This window comes from Xenopus tropicalis, chromosome 7, assembly GCF_000004195.4.
Source record: "Xenopus tropicalis strain Nigerian chromosome 7, UCB_Xtro_10.0, whole genome shotgun sequence".
Classification (NCBI taxonomy): domain Eukaryota; kingdom Metazoa; phylum Chordata; class Amphibia; order Anura; family Pipidae; genus Xenopus; species Xenopus tropicalis.
The window spans coordinates 129,362,330-129,381,652 of NC_030683.2; the positions used below are offsets into that span (position 1 = coordinate 129,362,330).

The 19,323-nt window shown below is 46.4% G+C and overlaps 1 protein-coding gene across 1 annotated transcript; it reads left to right on the plus strand.

Annotated features, from left to right (window-relative positions):
• Positions 1-3,085: 3,085 nt before the first annotated feature.
• On the plus strand, positions 3,086-9,966 carry LOC116412232 (synapse differentiation-inducing gene protein 1-like). The gene is made up of 2 exons (XM_031905981.1): positions 3,086-3,373; positions 9,686-9,966. The coding sequence occupies exons 1-2, from the start codon at positions 3,113-3,115 to the stop codon at positions 9,881-9,883; spliced, it is 459 nt and encodes a 152-aa protein (XP_031761841.1). The 5' UTR covers positions 3,086-3,112; the 3' UTR covers positions 9,884-9,966.
• Positions 9,967-19,323: the final 9,357 nt, after the last annotated feature.

Here is a 19,323-nt window from a genome sequence, read left to right on the forward strand (position 1 = left end):
GACCCTCTCCCATAGGGCTACTCACGGTATTCCTGCCAAGTGATCCTATCTAGGAGCTCCCCCCGGTACTCCCGCCAGAAGACCCTCTCTTAGGGCTCCCCCCGATACTCTCCCCAGAAGACCCTCTCTTAGGGCTCTCCCCGATACTCACGCCAGGCTGACCCTCTCTTAGGGCTCCCCCCGATACTCACGCCAGGCTGACCCTCTCTTAGGGCTCCCCCCGGTACTCACGCCAGGCTGACCCTCTCTTAGGGCTCTCCCCAGTACTCACGCCTAAGTACCCTTGATTGGGAATCTCCCGGTATTGTCACCTAACTATCAATACATGCGCTGAACTCCAGCCATGAGTGCTGGGGGGTCTTAACCCTTCTTACTCCTGTTGGGGCGATCTCTGCCTGTCTAAATATCCTACCTGTCACTCCTAGAGCGACCTATTATCAACACTACTAACTAAAGACACCAGCCTGTTGTACACCTCTTCACAGAGGGAGGTCCCAGGCTAGAAAACCTGCTGAACATGGGAGCCTTCCCTTTTTATATCCCAACACACCACCCAGTGGCTGCTGCCTGAACTGCAGGAAAACTCCCTTTTAGCACATAAACAGCTAGGACCACCTTTAGGTGTCCAAATCCCATGAAACCAGGGCCGCCGCTCCCTATAAGCAGAGTACTCAGTCTGCATAGGGCACCAACTCCCAGGGGGGCACCATCCCAGCTGCTCCAAAAAAAAAAAACAATTTTATATATTGTAACATACCCCCCAACACTGTCCCGCCGGTTTTTATAGCGCATCCCGCTGTCCCGGATTTTCAATTAATCTATGGGGGCTATTGGGGGCACTTACTATGGGGGCATTGTCTATGGGGGCAATTGGGGGCACTGTGTGTGGGGCCCCTATAGTAGGTGTTTTTTTTATTATTTTATTTTTACTTCAGTAATATTTGGGGGAGGGGGCACAAAAGTAAATTTCTGCTTAGGGCACCCATTTGGCCAGCAGCGGCCCTGCATGAAACCACCCTGTAGTGCCTGTCTAAAGGGGAACCCACCTGGGGGCCATATCTGGGGATCCCTACAGGTGCGAAATTCGCACCCACATACGCCAACCTCTACATGGGCTGGTGGGAGGAGAACCACATCGAAAACACTATTTTGTCTAGTCCTGCGCTTAAGGGCAAATGCCCATACCTGGTGCACTCTTACCTTCCAATATGTTACCCAACCACTTAGACTGTAAGCTCTACGGGGCAGGGACCATACCTGGTGCACTCTTACCTTCCAATTTGTGCCTGTATGTTACCCAACCACTTAGATTGTCTCTATCTTGCCCTACTGTCCCCATCTTTCCCTGCTGTCTCCATCTTGTCCTACTGTCTCCATCTTGCCCTACTGTCTCCATCTTGTCCTACTGTCCCCATCTTGTCCTACTGCCTCCATCTTGCCCTACTGTCTCCATCTTGCCCTACTGTCCCCATCTTGTCCTACTGTCTCCATCTTGCCCTACTGTCTCCATCTTGTCCTACTGTCCCCATCTTGCCCTACTGTCTCCATCTTGTCCTACTGTCCCCATCTTGTCCGACTGTCTCCATCTTGTCCTACTGTCTCCATCTTGTCCTACAGTCTCCATCTTGCCCTACTGTCTCCATCTTGTCCTACTGTCCCCATCTTGTCCTACTGTCTCCATCTTGTCCTACTGTCTCCATCTTGCCCTACTGTCCCCATCTTGCCCTACTGTCTCCATCTTGCCCTACTGTCTCCATCTTGTCCTACTGTCTCCATCTTGTCCTACTGTCTCCATCTTGCCCTACTGTCCCCATCTTGTCCTACTGTCTCCATCTTGCCCTGCTGTTTCCATCTTATCCTACTGTCCCCATCTTGTCCTACTGTCTCCATCTTGTCCTACTGTCTCCATCTTGCCCTACTGTCCCCATCTTGTCCTACTGTCTCCATCTTGCCCTGCTGTTTCCATCTTATCCTACTGTCTCCATCTTGTCCTACTGTCTCCATCTTGCCCTACTGTCTCCATCTTGCCCTACTGTCTCCATCTTGTCCTACTGTTCCCATCTTGTCCTACTGTCCCCATCTTGCCCTACTGTCTCTATCTTGTCCTACTGTCTCCATCTTGCCCTACTGTCTCCATCTTGTCCTACTGTCTCCATCTTGTCCTACTGTCTCCATCTTGCCCTACTGTCTCCATCTTGTCCTACTGTCTCCATCTTGTCCTACTGTCTCCATCTTGCCCTACTGTCCCCATCTTGCCCTACTGTCTCCATCTTGTCCTACTGTCTCCATCTTGTCCTACTGTCTCCATCTTGTCCTACTGTCTCCATCTTGTCCTACTGTCTCCATCTTGCCCTGCTGTCCCCATCTTGCCCTGCTGTCTCCATCTTGTCCTACTGTCTCCATCTTGTCCTACTGTCTCCATCTTGTCTTACTGTCTCCATCTTGCCCTACTGTCTTCATCTTGTCCTACTGTCCCCATCTTGTCCTACTTTCTCCATCTTGTCCTACTGTGTCCATCTTGCCCTACTGTCTCCATCTTGTCCTACTGTCTCCATCTTGTCCTACTGTCTCCATCTTGTCCTACTGTCTCCATCTTGCCCTACTGTCTCCATCTTGCCCTACTGTCTCCATCTTGCTCTACTGTCTCCATCTTGCCCTACTGTCTCCATCTTGCCCTACTGTCCCCATCTTGCCCTACTGTCTCCATCTTGTGCTACTCTCTCCATCTTGCCCTAAATGTTAATAATAATAATAATAATCCTTTGGGCCACCTTCAGTCCCTGCAATGTTTGGCCCCACATGCTGTCCAATAGGTTTTTTTTGGTGTGAGGGGACCAAGTCAGCAGCTAAAATGGCACAATATCCGGCTTTATGAAAATACCTTTTATCTAGGAAACCCCAGGTCTCAAGCTTTCTGGATAATAGATCCCATACGGGTACAATGTGGAGAATGGGACCTGGAAAGCCTGTGGGTTGGGTCCTACTTTGTATTTCCTTGTGGTTTTATTGTTATTTCACAAAACATTTCATCTCTTCTCTGATGTCACAAGTCGCTCCTCCTGCTAGCGTTACACAGAGACAGTTCCAGCATCTGTGAGAGAGCGTCAGTATCATGACTGCTGAGAGGTCTGACTCGCTTGACTCACTGTCTCATATGGAGGAAAGAAGATTGATACAGGAACAGGAGTCAGATAGTGAAGATGCCAAAGGCAAAGCTCCCCCTCCCTACGATTTCCAGCCAACGGCCTCTGTATCAGTTGGGAATCCGGGACCCCCAGAGGAGAACGTCAAAGATTATTTGGTGGTGTCCATAATGAATATGTTGTGTTGCTGCCTTCCCATTGGAGTTGCCGCTCTGGTCTACTCTATACAGGTATGAGCCTATAAGCTAAATGAGCATATTCAGAAAATTCGTTTAAATAATTACAAATACTTTTTGAAGAAAGAACCATTTTTATGTTTATTGCGATGGTTGGGAAGATCCAGTGGGTCCTTCTTGTACTGGGGCCAATGTAACGAGGGGTATAAGGGCTACATTGCACTGTATAATAATATTTACTGTACAGGTATGGGATCCCTTATCCGGAAACACGTTATCCAAAAAGTTCCGAATTACGGAAAGTCCATCTCCCATAGACTCCATTATAAGGAAATAATTCCACCAATCAAAAATGATTCCCTTTCCTTTGTAATAATAAAACAGTACCTGTACTTGATCCCAACTAAGATATAATTACCCCTTATTGGGGCAGAACAGCCCTATTGGGTTTATTTCATGGTTAAATGATTCCCTTTTCTCTGTAATAATAAAACAGTACCTGTACTTGATCCCAACTAAGATATAATTACCCCTTATTGGGGGCAGAACAGCCCTATTGGGTTTATTTAATGGTTAAATGATTCCCTTTTCTCTGTAATAATAAAACAGTACCTGTACTTGATCCCAACTAAGATATAATTACCCCTTATTGGGGGCAGAACAGCCCTATTGGGTTTATTTAATGGTTAAATGATTCCCTTTTCTCTGTAATAATAAAACAGTACTTGTACTTGATCCCAACTAAGATATAATTACCCCTTATTGGGGCAGAACAGCCCTATTGGGTTTATTTCATGGTTAAATTATTCCCTTTTCTCTATAATAATAAAACAGTACCTGTACTTGATCCCAACTAAGATATAATTACCCCTTATTGGGGCAGAACAGCCCTATTGGGTTTATTTAATGGTTAAATGATTCCCTTTTCTCTGTAATAATAAAACAGTACTTGTACTTGATCCCAACTAAGATATAATTACCCCTTATTGGGGGCAGAACAGCCCTATTGGGTTTATTTAATGGTTAAATGATTCCCTTTTCTCTGTAATAATAAAACAGTACTTGTACTTGATCCCAACTAAGATATAATTACCCCTTATTGGGGGCAGAACAGCCCTATTGGGTTTATTTCATGGTTAAATTATTCCCTTTTCTCTATAATAATAAAACAGTACCTGTACTTGATCCCAACTAAGATATAATTACCCCTTATTGGGGGCAGAACAGCCCTATTGGGTTTATTTAATGGTTAAATGATTCCCTTTTCTCTGTAATAATAAAACAGTACCTGTACTTGATCCCAACTAAGATATAATTACCCCTTATTGGGGCAGAACAGCCCTATTGGGTTTATTCAATATTTGAATTATTTATTACTTATTATTTAAGCAGACTTAAGGTATGGAGATCCAAATTACAGAAAGATCCCTTATCTGGAAAACCCCAGGTCCTGAGCATTCTGGATAACAGGTCCCATACCTGTACTAAAAATATTCTCACTAGCAGACCCCAAATCTCCCCCTAATTGCTGTTAATGGGGCCCCGATACCTGACAAAGATCAGGACTAAGAGCAGAACAGGTAACAAAACAAGGAAACTCTGCTGAAAATCACAGTAAAGTTAGTGAACCCGGAAAATTCTTGTAAAAAAATGTTCCTTACCCAGTTTGTGGGCTTTGCAGCTCAGTTATATAATTGTTTGAGTTAGTAGGAGAGAGATCACGGGGCAGAATGTTACCCTGCGCCAGATGCGCCTAAATCTGGGGTAAAATGACAGTAATTCCCTAATCTCTTTATAAAGGGGGTCTATGGGAAATGTGCACCAATCAGGGAGGGACCCCTGTTAATTACATTGCTTCCTATTGTCTCTCGTGTATTAACTTCTTATGTTAATTGTTCTCTTGTATTTTTTAATTATTCAACACTAATAGCAGGTTTGCTCATCACCTTTCCTTTCTGTTCCCAGCAGCAGCCTTACTGGTGGGTTTGGGTCAGCCAATCAGGGCTGACCCTGCCCTATATAAGCCCAGCCCCCCTCACATCCCGTGCCTGAGCATTGGCCTTACAGTTGAGCACTATGGCTTGACCCAAGCTCTCTATTCCTTTGTATTGGCTTCCTGCCCTTGTTCCTGTTCCTCCTCTATCCTGTTCCTGCCTTAGTCCAGTCCTGCTCCAGTCTGTTCCAGATCCTACGCCCGCTCCACCCCATTCCTGCCTGTCCCAGATCCTTTGTCCTACCAGTTCTTCATCTGCTCTTCATCTGCTCCATCCTCTTGTCTTTCATTGATTCTTCACCCTCATCCCCCCATTCTTCTTCCTGTTCCCCATCTCCTCTGTTCCTGCCTTAGTCCAGTCCTGCTCCAGTCTGTTCCAGATCCTACGCCCGCTCCACCCCATTCCTGCCTGTCCCAGATCCTTTGTCCTACCACTTCTTCATCTGCTCTTCATCTGTTCCATCCTCTTGTATTTCATTGATTCTTCACCCTCGTCCCCCCGTTCTTCTTCCTATTCCTGTCCGCACAATACAAGTCCCCAAAAGACTCACCTTCCCCTCCTTAGCGCCCCCTACTGAACCCTCACAGGCTGCCAGGAGAGGGACTAAAGGCCGGACAGACAGCTGGAAGGGCTTTACAGAATGTGGCCCTGCCCCACTGGCACAGAGGTATCTACATCTGGGGTAAAGGTTTAGTACTTACCCCATCTCCTGTACTGGCCAATCACATATCCCACTGATATTGTGCTTGTTTTGTACCTTCTTTATCCACTGAATTCTTTTATCCTTATTTCCCCATTCAGTCACCGTGTCTCCCCCTCTGGTTTAAAGGGAACGTCACAGGTCCGAGGCTGCTGTTTGTCTGGCCCTGTCTGTATCGGGGGGTCGGAGGGGCACTATGCAAAGATTTATATTTAGGGGATGGGAGTATTCATGGTCACATCAGACTTCAGAACCTGAAATTTGGAACCATAAATAGGAAACATTACAGACCAACCCCTATATGTAATAAAAGGCACTAAGTTTGCCCAGGAGCAGTAACCCTTAGAAATCAATAAGAGAATTGCTTTATAACAGATGACCAGTAAATGGTACCTGCTGATTGGTTGCTATGGGTTACTGCTCCTGGGCACACTTAGTGCCATTGGGCTTATTGTGTAACTGGTTTAATGGCTGATTGGCACTAGATAGTCTATATGTTATACTGGGAGGGACAGGAACATTGCCCGGGGCGGCAGAACGAGTCTGGGAGACATTTCCTGGCAGTTGGTAGAGCCGGTATGCAGATATATAGATATAAATACATGGTCTGCGCTAACAGGTATGTGGGGTTTTCTGTTGCACGTAGGAATGTAACCAGGGCCACTTACTGTCAGTCACTAGCAATATGTAATGTTTGGGTTCCTTTTCCTGCATCTGAAGTGGAACAGAAAGATTCAGCCTGTGGCCCCATGGGGAGTAATAGGGGGGGGGACAGTCCGGGCAGCAATGGGAAATGAATAACTATAACTCCATGGTCGTTCCCAATCTGCTACTAAAGGGGAAGTTTAACTAAAGAACTGAGATTTTTTCACAGTGAATATTTAGCAGCCTACATGGCCCAGCCGAGGTGGGAGGAAATTAATGAAAAAATCACAGAATTAAGAATTTAAAAATAATCCACAGAATCCCTGACTATTAAGCTGGCTGAGTACCAGGATCCATCTTGGTCAAGGTGCCCATATTGCATCTCCCAGTCCGACCCTGACTCAGTACCTAAGAATGATGCAGGCCAGTTGGGCCAGTTTCCCATGGCTGGACCCCCCCTATTATTATTGCCCCTTGGGATCACTGACCCTAACCAAAGGCTTCAGAGAACATGATACAGGGGATCCCATTTGATGTTGGACGGCCATGTTGTATGGAGGCTTAAGGGGAACAAAGGTTCTGCCAGGGGGGCAGTTGGCATGGGCAACAAGACAGTCATACCCTTCTGGTAACCCCAGGGCTTTTATTTATGTCCCCTCATACTCGTCCAACCTATAATTGGTCTCCTAGCCAGCCAGTCACGGGGCAGGGCCGCATAGGGTGGGTTCTGGGGACGTAGGGTCTGTAGGGGGGCACAGAGATTGGGGATTAGGCTGTGAGGGTACAGATATCAATTGGGGAGCGGTTATTGTAAGAAGATGGTTTTGAGGCAGATATATGGGTCCCCTCACCCAGCGACTCCAATGTCTAAAAAAAGACATTCCCGCCCCACTCAGGGGCCCGAAGGGGCCGAGTCTGTTTGAATTTTCAGTATGAGGGAACCGTGAAAGGGGAATTTTTCCAACTATTGTTCCAGTTTCAAACTATGCAAATAATAATGACTTGTTATGTGTGTGTCACGGAGCGTTAGGGTTACTCCCCCTTATGGCTGCTCCCGGTATTGTATAACTATTATATAACTAGAACTATATATCCGCCATGGGGTGAAGGCAAGAAGAGAAAAGACCCCACATGAGGAATAAAACTAATGTGCTTGTTAAGGGGGTTGTTCACCTTTAAAAGTATGAGTGCTATTAAGTGCTATTCTGAGACAGTTTGCTATTGGTCTTCATTTGATCTTCAGCTGTTGTCCAACTATAACATCCGGCAGCTAGAACTGGAACATAGAGGCTTACACTCTTCTTTCTTTTTTTAATATCCCATTCCCTATTCTCTAACGCTGCCATAGTCATTATATATTTGGTAAGAAGTTATAACAGAATAACGGAGCCCAGTGAGGAGTCACTGATAAATGTGTCTCAATTCACAGCAGAGCTTACACTCACTCACACCTGGGCCAACTCTGTGCAGAGCACCGAATCCATAAAAGGGTCACGGCAGAACAGGTACCAGCCTAGTACCCCCCTACCCCCCACAGTTGCACCCTAGGCAAGTGCCTTTTCTACTTACCCCTAGTTCCGGCCCTGCCCTCCCTATAAATTCACTTGTGGGCCCCAGACACACTAATTACCCCTTATTGGGGCAGAACAATCCTATTGGGTTTATTTAATGGTTAAATGATTCCCTTTTCTCTGTAATAATAAAACAGTACCTGTACTTGATCCCAACTAAGATATAATTACCCCTTATTGGGGGCAGAACAGCCCTATTGGGTTTATTTCATGGTTAAATGATTCCCTTTTCTCTGTAATAATAAAACAGTACCTGTACTTGATCCCAACTAAGATATAATTACCCCTTATTGGGGCAGAACAGCCCTATTGGGTTTATTTAATGGTTAAATGATTCCCTTTTCTCTGTAATAATAAAACAGTACCTGTACTTGATCCCAACTAAGATATAATTACCCCTTATTGGGGGCAGAACAGCCCTATTGGGTTTATTTCATGGTTAAATGATTCCCTTTTCTCTGTAATAATAAAACAGTACCTGTACTTGATCCCAACTAAGATATAATTACCCCTTATTGGGGCAGAACAGCCCTATTGGGTTTATTTCATGGTTAAATGATTCCCTTTTCTCTGTAATAATAAAACAGTACCTGTACTTGATCCCAACTAAGATATAATTACCCCTTATTGGGGGCAGAACAGCCCTATTGGGTTTATTTCATGGTTAAATGATTCCCTTTTCTCTGTAATAATAAAACAGTACCTGTACTTGATCCCAACTAAGATATAATTACCCCTTATTGGGACAGAACAACCCTATTGGGTTTATTTAATGTTTTATTGATTTTTTATTAGACTTAAGATATGGAGATCCAAATTACACAAAGACCCCTTATCCGGAATACCCTTGGTCCCGACATTCTGGATAATTGGTCCTATACCTGTATATTATATATGTATATACACTGCCCGCACACACACAGATGGGGGTTACACAAAGCATTGTTGGGCGGCTAACGAGACACGGGTCCATTCAGTACCAAATCAGATTGATGTCGGCTCCATGGTGCCGGGGATTCAGCCCTTGGTGGTGTCGGTGGCACCGATGAGTTTCCTAAAAGCCCATAGATCGGTCTCTCTTCTGTGTAAGTTACCCCTCACTGAGTAGTAATGGGGAAAACCCACATATAAAGGAGAAGCTTTATCAGAAATACAGCCATAAGCACTCACAGTGATGCTGCTATGGGTCCTCTGTCACAAGAAACACTGCATTTCTTTCCTTCTATTGTGTAAACATGAGCTCCTGTTTCAGACTTCCCTCTCTCAGCTCAAATTGTTTAGGGCTCAGGCTTGAGCATGCTCAGTTTGCTCCTCTCTCCCCCTCTCCTCCCGTCTCCCCCTCCCCTCCTTTCTCCCCCTCCCCTCTCTGCTGTAATATGAGACCAGAGCTACCAGGCAGCAGCGACCCAGAGATCTGGGGTACAAGCATTAATCCCCACTCATTGTTCTCTTTCAGACACGAGAAGCTGTCGCCCGGAGAGACACGGCATCTGCAAAGCGCTCCTCCCAGAATGCACTTCATCTGAATGTCACCGCCTTTGCAGTTGGGTTTTTTTTTGTCACATTGATGATCATCTTCTACATATTTAAGTTCAAATTAATGGCCACATTGGCGGCCAATCAGGAAAGCACGCACCCCAGGTTTAGTGGTTGATAAATGAATATTAGAGGCACTGAGAATGGCTGTGCCCCTCCCCCCGGGGCTCTTAATAAAAACATTGTTTTTCAAATAAAAAATCCTGTGTTGTAAATTTCTCTCACAAGGTCCAGCCCTAGTACTAACGGGGCGCAGGGCAGCCATCTTGGGATTTATGGAGAGAAGTCTTGCCAGATATATAGGTCCCAGTGGGTGGGACTAGAACACTTGGATGACAGTTTAGGGTGAGAGGGGCAGGAAGTCTGTAACTCAAGTGGGAGGGACTAGAACAGTAGGGACCCATAGGGTTAAAGGCCCCTATGGCTTTAAATCCAACAATGGGAAGGGAGCAAGATAGCAGCTCCCAGTAGGTATCAGAATAGCACTCAATAGTAAGAAATCCAAGTCCGGCTTGGGACTCCTCCAGTTACATGGGAGTAGGAGAAACAATAGGTTAGCTGAAAGCAGTTCTAATGTGTAGCGCTGGCTGAAAGCTCAGACTCAGGCACAAGGCACTGAGATGGCGCCTACACACCAATATTACAGCTACAAATACATTTGTTGGTTGAAGGATAAAAGGTTAAATGGCAGAGGGAATTATTTGCTGTGTAACAGTGTCATTTAGAGATAAAAAGTGCCCCATAAATATCATGGCAGTGTCCCTTTAATGTTAATAGTATGGGGCAATGATCTAAGGGCAAGAAAAGGACAGAGTTCCTTGTTGGTTGCCCTTCGCACTTGGCCCCACGGGGGGATATCTGCCCTCCGGTTGCCCCGGTGCTGGTTACATGGGAAACTGTACATCTCCTTATTGTACAGCGCTGCGGAATATGTTGGCGCTTTATAAATAAATGTTAATAATAATAATAATCTCCTTTCTGTAGATTCTGCGCCGCCCCTGCTCACTAATGTAGGTCACAGCGATGATTACGTAGGTTAGAGGATATGGGGGGCCACTTCCTCTGGGGAGGGTGGGGAGTCTAAAGGTGAGAGACAGTCCGGAGAGACTGCTGCTGTTCCTCTGAGCTCCAATAAAGAGTCTGAAAGATGCAGCCGCCCAAGGAAAAGCCCCCAGATTATCTGATCGCTCTGCAGCCTTCCTACGGGTACAGCCCCCCCGGCACAGGGATTGGCACTGCTGGGCCAGTGATGGCAGATGGGCATATCCAAGCCAATGTGAGTATGTGTCTCCGGCTGGGCATCAGTTACTGGGTTTTCACACATTTTGCCCCAAATGCCACCCTTCTCCACCTCCCACCTGCCCTCAGCTCCCCTCCATATACCCCCCCCCACTGCTCCCCAGGGGCAGCTGTACAGTCGGTAGGCATCTGGGCAATGGACATACCCTACAAAGGCTGATCCTGTCCCAGTCCCACGTACTGGGAGAATTATATATGGCATTGACGCAATACAATAAATCCATGCAAAGGGTAAGTTAACCCTATTTGATACCCATACTGTATCAACAGTGACTGGTTTTCATTGGTTCACTTGACTTCACCTCATGTAACTATCACCAGGGTGGGACTGCGGGGTGCAGGGCCCACCAGGGCTGCCACTTCATGGGCCCCCATACCCCTCAAGGTGCCCCCACTGTGTCCCCTGCTGGGATCAGGTGCAGGCCCTCAAGGTTTTTTTCCGGGTGCCCCGCCGGCCCAGTCCGACCCTGACTATCTCAGTCCTATTCACACTTTATGCTTCTAAGGCGGATGGCACTTGGGTAACTTGGGCAAAATGACCCGCAGATACCACTAAATGGCCCATATGGGAATCACTGCAGGTAAATCGGAGATTTTTCAGTATGTCTCCACTGAAATAAAGGGCAATAACGGTGAAATACATCCCAGTGTAACGCCGGGCGGTCAAGTATAAGGGTAATAAGTCAAGTTAGTGCCCACCTTCATAGCCCCTGTGCATACCCTTGAGTTTGGCTCATTACTAGGGGTAACCGGCTCATTATTCTCATGTACCTACAAACTGGATTTCAGGTAAATGGAAAATGAGGTTGGTAATATATAGTATGTACCATATACAGTATTTCTGTTTATTTACAGCTATAAATCATAGACACAGAGACATTGTAATATCCACTTCTGTGCCTACTTAAATGGTATTGTTAAGAATAATGTACCCCCTACTGTAAATGATAAGGATATTAGCAGTCACTGAGGGGTTCTGTGCCCCCCATATAAAGGCACAAGGCTGCAGGCTGAGTTATACAGGGAACTCTGAGTATCACTCATGTATTATAAGGGATAATGTACCCCCTACTGTAAATGATAAGGATATTAGCAGTCACTGAGGGGTTCTGTGCCCATATAAAGGCACAAGGCTGCAGGCTGAGTTATACAGGGAACTCTGAGTATCACTCATGTATTATAAGGGATAATGTACCCCCTACTGTAAATGATAAGGATATTAGCAGTCACTGAGGGGTTCTGTGCCCCCCATATAAAGGCACAAGGCTGCAGGCTGAGTTATACAGGGAACTCTGAGTATCACTCATGTATTATAAGGGATAATGTACCCCCTACTGTAAATGATAAGGATATTAGCAGTCACTGAGGGGTTCTGTGCCCATATAAAGGCACAAGGCTGCAGGCTGAGTTATACAGGGAACTCTGAGTATCACTCGTGTATTATAAGGGATAATGTACCCCCTACTGTAAATGATAAGGATATTAGCAGTCACTGAGGGGTTCTGTGCCCATATAAAGGCACAAGGCTGCAGGCTGAGTTATACAGGGAACTCTGAGTATCACTCATGTATTATAAGGGATAATGTACCCCCTACTGTAAATGATAAGGATATTAGCAGTCACTGAGGGGTTCTGTGCCCCCCATATAAAGGCACAAGGCTGCAGGCTGAGTTATACAGGGAACTCTGAGTATCACTCATGTATTATAAGGGATAATGTACCCCCTGTTGTGAATTATAAGGATATTAGCAGTCACTGAGGGGTTCTGTGGCCATATAAAGACCCAGTATACACAGCGGATGTTATAGCGGATCAGCTATATGTGTCATTGTTGCCATAAAATAACTATGAGGTGGGTTTCTGTATTTCAGACACAAGCGGGTATCGCTGCAGAGGAAATCACGTCGGGGCCGGGCGGGACACAGAGGAAATCTAAATGGCGTATTTGCTATTGGATTTTTATGGTCATTGGGGGCATTTCGTTTATTGTGATTCTGATTTTCGCTACAAGAAGAGTGTTGGGATTGGATCCACGCATAAAGTATAGAAAAATTAAGTTATGAAGAAAAATGCATTACTTGTTAATTAATAAAAATATTACAGAAAAATCTCTGCATGTTACAGTTTTTCTTAACTGACAGTTAATTGCAGGTTGCTCATCAATAAGGGTGCAGTGGCTGCTCCTGTCCTGCAGAGGGAGCTCCTGTGCCATCCCAGCGCCTTCCCCACCGCAACTACATCATGTTTATATTCTCTGTCTAAAATAATGATTTCCCCGAGATTGATATGAGCTCAATAAAGTCTGTTTTGCCGAGGCCGGAAGTGGCCGGGTAGCGGCGAGGGAAATTGTCTGGTAGAAATGAACTAATATCAGTGCAATAGCCGGGAATCTATGATTCTGGAAAGGGATTTGGGGGCAAAACACCTTTTTGTCTAAATGTGGCATCCGGGGCAGATTCGTCAGTTGGATAAAGCTTTGATTTATGGTTGGCAATGGTTGGCAAGGTGATGGGTTTGAGATTTGGGCTGGGGTTCAACATGGCGGCCCCCTGACTCCTCCATGTGTTCTCTCTGTTTCCCCCCCCCCCCCCGGGGTGATAGAGAAACTGGATGCCGGTTTGGCAAAAGATCTTGGAAGCTGAAAGGGTTAATCTGATCCCATTGTTTCTTTTTTTGTTGCTTATGGGTTTTCCTTGCCAGAATCTCTAGACTCTATCTATAGGCTGGTCTTCCAGATGCTCTGGGGGAGCAGACTGAACCCAGTTAAAAGAGGGGTGACGTTCCTGAGAGGGGGGTTAGGGATGGTCTGTCCAATTGCCCAATTGCCTTCTTTGGCGCCATTTTCATTACATCATGATTTTTTTCAATTTGATGGCACCTACTACCGACAGAGATGCGGGGCCTCGGGGGGTGTGTAGCCCACTTTAGCCGGTGCTGCTACTGGTACCATGGAATTGCTGGCTTTTGGCGCTACAGGAGCCCCGTGTCCCCACTTACTATGGGGGGCAGGGATGATATTGCTGTTACTTGGCGTGCCTTGACCCAGGTATAGGTAGAACTATAACTCCCCACCCTGGGAAACTCTGTACTGTCCTCCTTGGACAGGGACTCCCTGCAACTCCCGGTACCTTGCCCTTCCCTTGGGGGAGCTGCTTACCAGGCAGTTGAGGCTCCTCTTTGTAGGAAGAGACAAGACGCCGGCTGTGATGCTGAACCAGATGAACTTGCTTTATTGAGAGATTTCAGGCTTCCCGGTTACAGTGCATGGATAGTTACAGTCACACCTCTCCTTTACTTCTCTCTTAGAGACCCTCTCTCATAGGGCTACTCATGGTACTCCCACCAAGTGATCCTATCTAGAAGCTCCCCCCGGTACTCCCACCAAGTGATCCTATCTAGGGGCTACTCACGGTACTCCCGCCAAGTGATCCTATCTAGGAGCTCCCCCCGGTACTCCCACCAAGTGATCCTATCTAGGGGCTACTCATGGTACTCCCGCCAAGTGATTCTATCTAGGAGCTCCCCCCGATACTCTCCCCAGAAGACCCTCTCTTAGGCCTCTCCCCGATACTCTCCCCAGAAGACCCTTTCTTAGGGCTCTCCCTGGTACTCACGCCAGAAGATCCTCTCTTAGGGCTCTCCCCGATACTCTCCCCAGAAGACCCTCTCTTAGGGCTCTCCCCGATACTCACGCCAGGCTGACCCTCTCTTAGGGCTCTCCCCAGTACTCACGCCTAAGTACCCTTGATTGGGAATCTCCCGGTATTGTCACCTAACTATCAATACATGCGCTGAACTCCAGCCATGAGTGCTGGGGGGTATTAACCCTTCTTACTCCTGTTGGGGCGATCTCTGCCTGTCTAAATATCCTACCTGTCACTCCTAGAGCGACCTATTATCAACACTACTAACTAAAGACACCAGCCTGTTGTACACCTCTTCACAGAGGGAGGTCCCAGGCTAGAAAACCTGCTGAACATGGGAGCCTTCCCTTTTTATATCCCAACACACCACCCAGTGGCTGCTGCCTGAACTGCAGGGAAACTCCCTTTTAGCACATAAACAGCTAGGACCACCTTTAGGTGTCCAAATCCCATGAAGCCACCCTGTAGTGCCTGTCTAAAGGGGAACCCACCTGGGGGCCAAATCTGGGGATCCCTACAGGTGCGAAATTCGCACCCACATACGCCAACCTCTACATGGGCTGGTGGGAGGAGAACCGCATCTAAAACACAATTTTGCCTAGTCCTGCGCTTAAGGGCAAATGCCCATACCTGGTGCACTCTTACCTTCCAATATGTTACCCAACTACTTAGACTGTAAGCTCTACGGGGCAGGGATCATACCTGGTGCACTCTTACCTTCCAATTTGTGCCTGTATGTTACCCAACCACTTAGATTGTCACCATTTTGCCCTACTGTCTCCATCTTACCCTACTGTCTCCATCTTACCCTACTGTCTCCATCTTGTCCTACTGTCTCCATCTTACCCTACTGTCTCCATCTTACCCTACTGTCTCCATCTTGCCCTACTGTCTCCATCTTACCCTACTATCTCCATCTTACCCTACTGTCTCCATCTTACCCTACTGTCTCCATCTTACCCTACTGTCTCCATCTTGCCCTACTGTCTCCATCTTACCACCCTACTGTCTCCATCTTACCCTACTGTCTCCATCTTGTCCTACTGTCTCCATCTTGCCCTACTGTCTCCATCTTGTCCTACTGTCTCCATCCCCAACTGGTTCCGTCCACTCCTCTAGCCCTAACTGTCTCATCTTACGCCACTGTCTCCATCTTGTCCTACTGTCTCCATCTTGCCTACTGTCTCCATCTTTGTCCTACTGTCTCCACTTGCCCTACTGTCTCCATCCTTGCCCTAATCTGTCCCTATCTTGTCCTACTGTCTCCATCTTGTCCCTATCTGTCTCCATCCTTGTCCTACTTGTGCTCCATCCTTGTCCTGCGCTGTCTGTCTCCATCTTGTCCTACTGTCTCCATCTTGTCCTACTGTCTCCTCTTTCCTGCTGTCTCCATCTTGTCCTACTGTCTCCATCTTGCCCTACTGTCCCCATCTTGCCCTACTGTCCCCATCTTGCCTACTGTCCCCATCTTGTCCTCTGTCTCCATCTGTCCTACTGTCTCCATCTTGTCCTACTGTCTCCATCTTGTCCCTGCTGTCTCCATCTTGTCCTACTGTCTCCATCTTGTCCTGCTGTCTCCATCTTTCCTACTGTCTCCATCTTGTCCTACTGTCTCCATCTTGTCCTGCTGTCTCCATCTTGTCCTACTGTCTCCATCTTGTCCTACTGTCTCCATCTTGTCCTACTGTCTCCATCTTGTCCTGCTGTCTCCATCTTGTCCCTACTGTCTCCATCTTGTCCTACCTGTCTCCATCTTGTCGCTGCTGTCTCCATCTTGTCCTACTGTCTCCATCTTGCCTACTGTCCCCATCTTGCCCTACTGTCTCCGATCTTGCCCTACTGTCCCCATCTTGTCCTACTGTCTCCATCTTGTCCTACTGTCCTCCAAAATCTTGTCCTACTGTCTCCAATCTTGTCCTGCTGTCTCCATCTTTGTCTCCTTTCATCTGGCTACGCTCCATCTTGCCTACTGCCATTTGCTTGTCTCCATCTGCCCTACTGTCCTCCATCTTGTCCTACTTTCTCCATTGCTTATGTCACTACTGTTTTCCATCTTGTATCTTGTCTCTTTGCATCTGTCCTTCCATCTTGTTCTCCTGTCCTCCATCTTGCCTTACTGTCTCTATCTTTGCCCTACCTGTCTCCAGTCTTGTCCTGACGTTTCCATCTTGTCCCTATCTGTCTCCATGCTTGTCCCACATATAACAAAAGCTCGTCTCCACTGCCTAGTGCTTCTGCTCTAACTGTCTCACTTGCTCCTGCCATCTTGCCCCTACATGTCCCCATTATTGCTCCTAACTTTCCATCTTGTCTCTGTCTCACTTGTCCACTGTCTCCATTGCCCCTACAATGTCTCATTTGTCCTACTGGTCTCCATGCTTGCCCTACTGTCTCCATCCATCGTCCTTCTGCTCATCTTGTACTACTGTCTCCATACTTGCCTAACTGGTCTCCATTCTGTTGCCACTCGTTCTCATCTGTCCAACTGATCTCCATTTTGGCGCTCTAGCTGTCCTCCATCTTGTCCTACTTGTCTCCAATACTTGCCTACTGCTCATATCTTGTCCTTCTTTGTCTTCGATCTTGCCCTTGCCTCCATCTTGCTACGTCTCAGCCAATGCTCAATTTGGCCCTAGCTTGTCTCCATCATGCCCTAAGCTGTCTCCAATCTTGTCCTTAACTGTCTGCTCAAGTCTGACCTACTGTCTCCATATTGTCTATCTGTCTCCATCTATGCCCTACTGTCTCCATCTTGCCCCTACCTGTCTCCATCTTGTCCCTACTAGGTCTCCATCTCTGCCCTACTGTCTCCATCTTGCCTAGCACTGTCTCCATCTTGCCCTACTGTCTCCATATTGTCCTATCTGATTCCATCTTGTCCCTACTGTCTCCATTTGTCCTACTTGTCCTCCTCTTGCTACTGTCTCCATATATGTCCTAACTGTCTCCACTTTGCCCTACTGTCTCCATCTGTCCTTCTTGTCTCCATCTTTCCCTCTGTTCCATCTTGCTACTGTCTCCATCTTTCCCGTACTCTCCATATTGTCCCTTCTGTCTCCATATTGCCCCTACTGTCTCAATCTTGTCTACTGTCTCCATATTGCCCTCTGTCTCACAAATCTTGTCCTACTGTCTTCATCTTGCCTACTGTCCTGCCATCTTTGCCTACAGTCCTCCATCTTGTCCTATCTGTCTCCATCTTGCCTACTTTGATCTCCATCTTGCCCTACTGTCTCCATCTTGTCCTACAGTCTCCCACCTTGTCCTATGTCTCCATTTGTCCCAACTGTCCTCCATCTTGCCCTACTGTCTGCATCTTGCCCTACTGTCTCCATCTTGTCCTACTGTCTCCATCTTGCCTACTGTCTCCAATCTTGTGCTACCTGTCTCATCTTGGCCCCTAAATGTTAATAATAATAATAATAATATATAATAATATAATAATCCCTTGGGTCACCTTCAAGGCCCTGCAATGCTTGGCTCCACATGCTGTCCAATAGTTCTTTGTCTTGGTGTGAGGGGACCAAGTCAGCAGCTACAAATGGGCACAATATCCCGGCTTTATGAAATACCTTTTACCTAGGAAACCCCAGGTCTCAAAGCTTTCTGGATATAGATCCCATACTGAAAATGTGGAGAATGGGAACTTGGAAAGCTGTGGTTGGGTCCTACTTTGTATTTCCTTGTGGTTTTATTGTTTTTCACAAAAATTTCAATCTCTTCTCTGATTCACAAGTCGCTCCTACCTGCTGAGTCACAGAGACAGTTCCAGCATCCTGTGAGAGAGCGTCAGTAATCTGACTGCTTGGAGGTCTGACTTCGCTTGACTCACTGTCTCATATTGGAGGAAAGAAAGATTGATACAGGAAACAGGAGTCAGATAGTGAAGATGGCAAAGGCAAAGCTCCCCCCTCCCTACGATTTCCCAAAGCCAACGGCCTCTGTATCAAAGTTGGGAATCCGGGACCCCCGGAGGCAGAAAGTCAAAAGATTATTTGGGGGGTCCTATAATGAATATGTTGTGTTGTCTGCCTGTCCATTGGAGTCGCCGCTCGGTCTACTCTATACAAGGTATGAAGCTAATAAGCTAAATGAGCATATTCAGAGCAATTCGTTTAAAAATAATTACAAATATTTTTGACAGAAAGAACCATTTTTTTATCAAAAGAGAGATATCCAACTAAGATATAATTACCCCTTATTGGGGCAGAACAGCCCTATTGGGTTTATTTAATGGTTAAATGATTCCCTTTTCTCTGTAATAATAAAACAGTACCTGTACTTGATCCCAACTAAGATATAATTACCCCTTATTGGGGCAGAACACGCCCTATTGGGTTTATTTCATGGTTAAATGATTCCCTTTTCTCTGTAAATAATAAAACAGTACCTGTACTTGATCCCAACTAAGATATAATTACCCCTTATTGGGGCAGAACAGCCCTATTGGGTTTATTTAATGGTTAAATGATTCCCTTTTCTCTGTAATAATAAAACAGTACCTGTACTTTGATCCCAACTAAGATATAATTACCCCTTATTGGGGCAGAACAGCCCTATTGGGTTTATTTCAATGGTTAAATGATTCCTTTTCTCTGTATATAATAAAACAGTA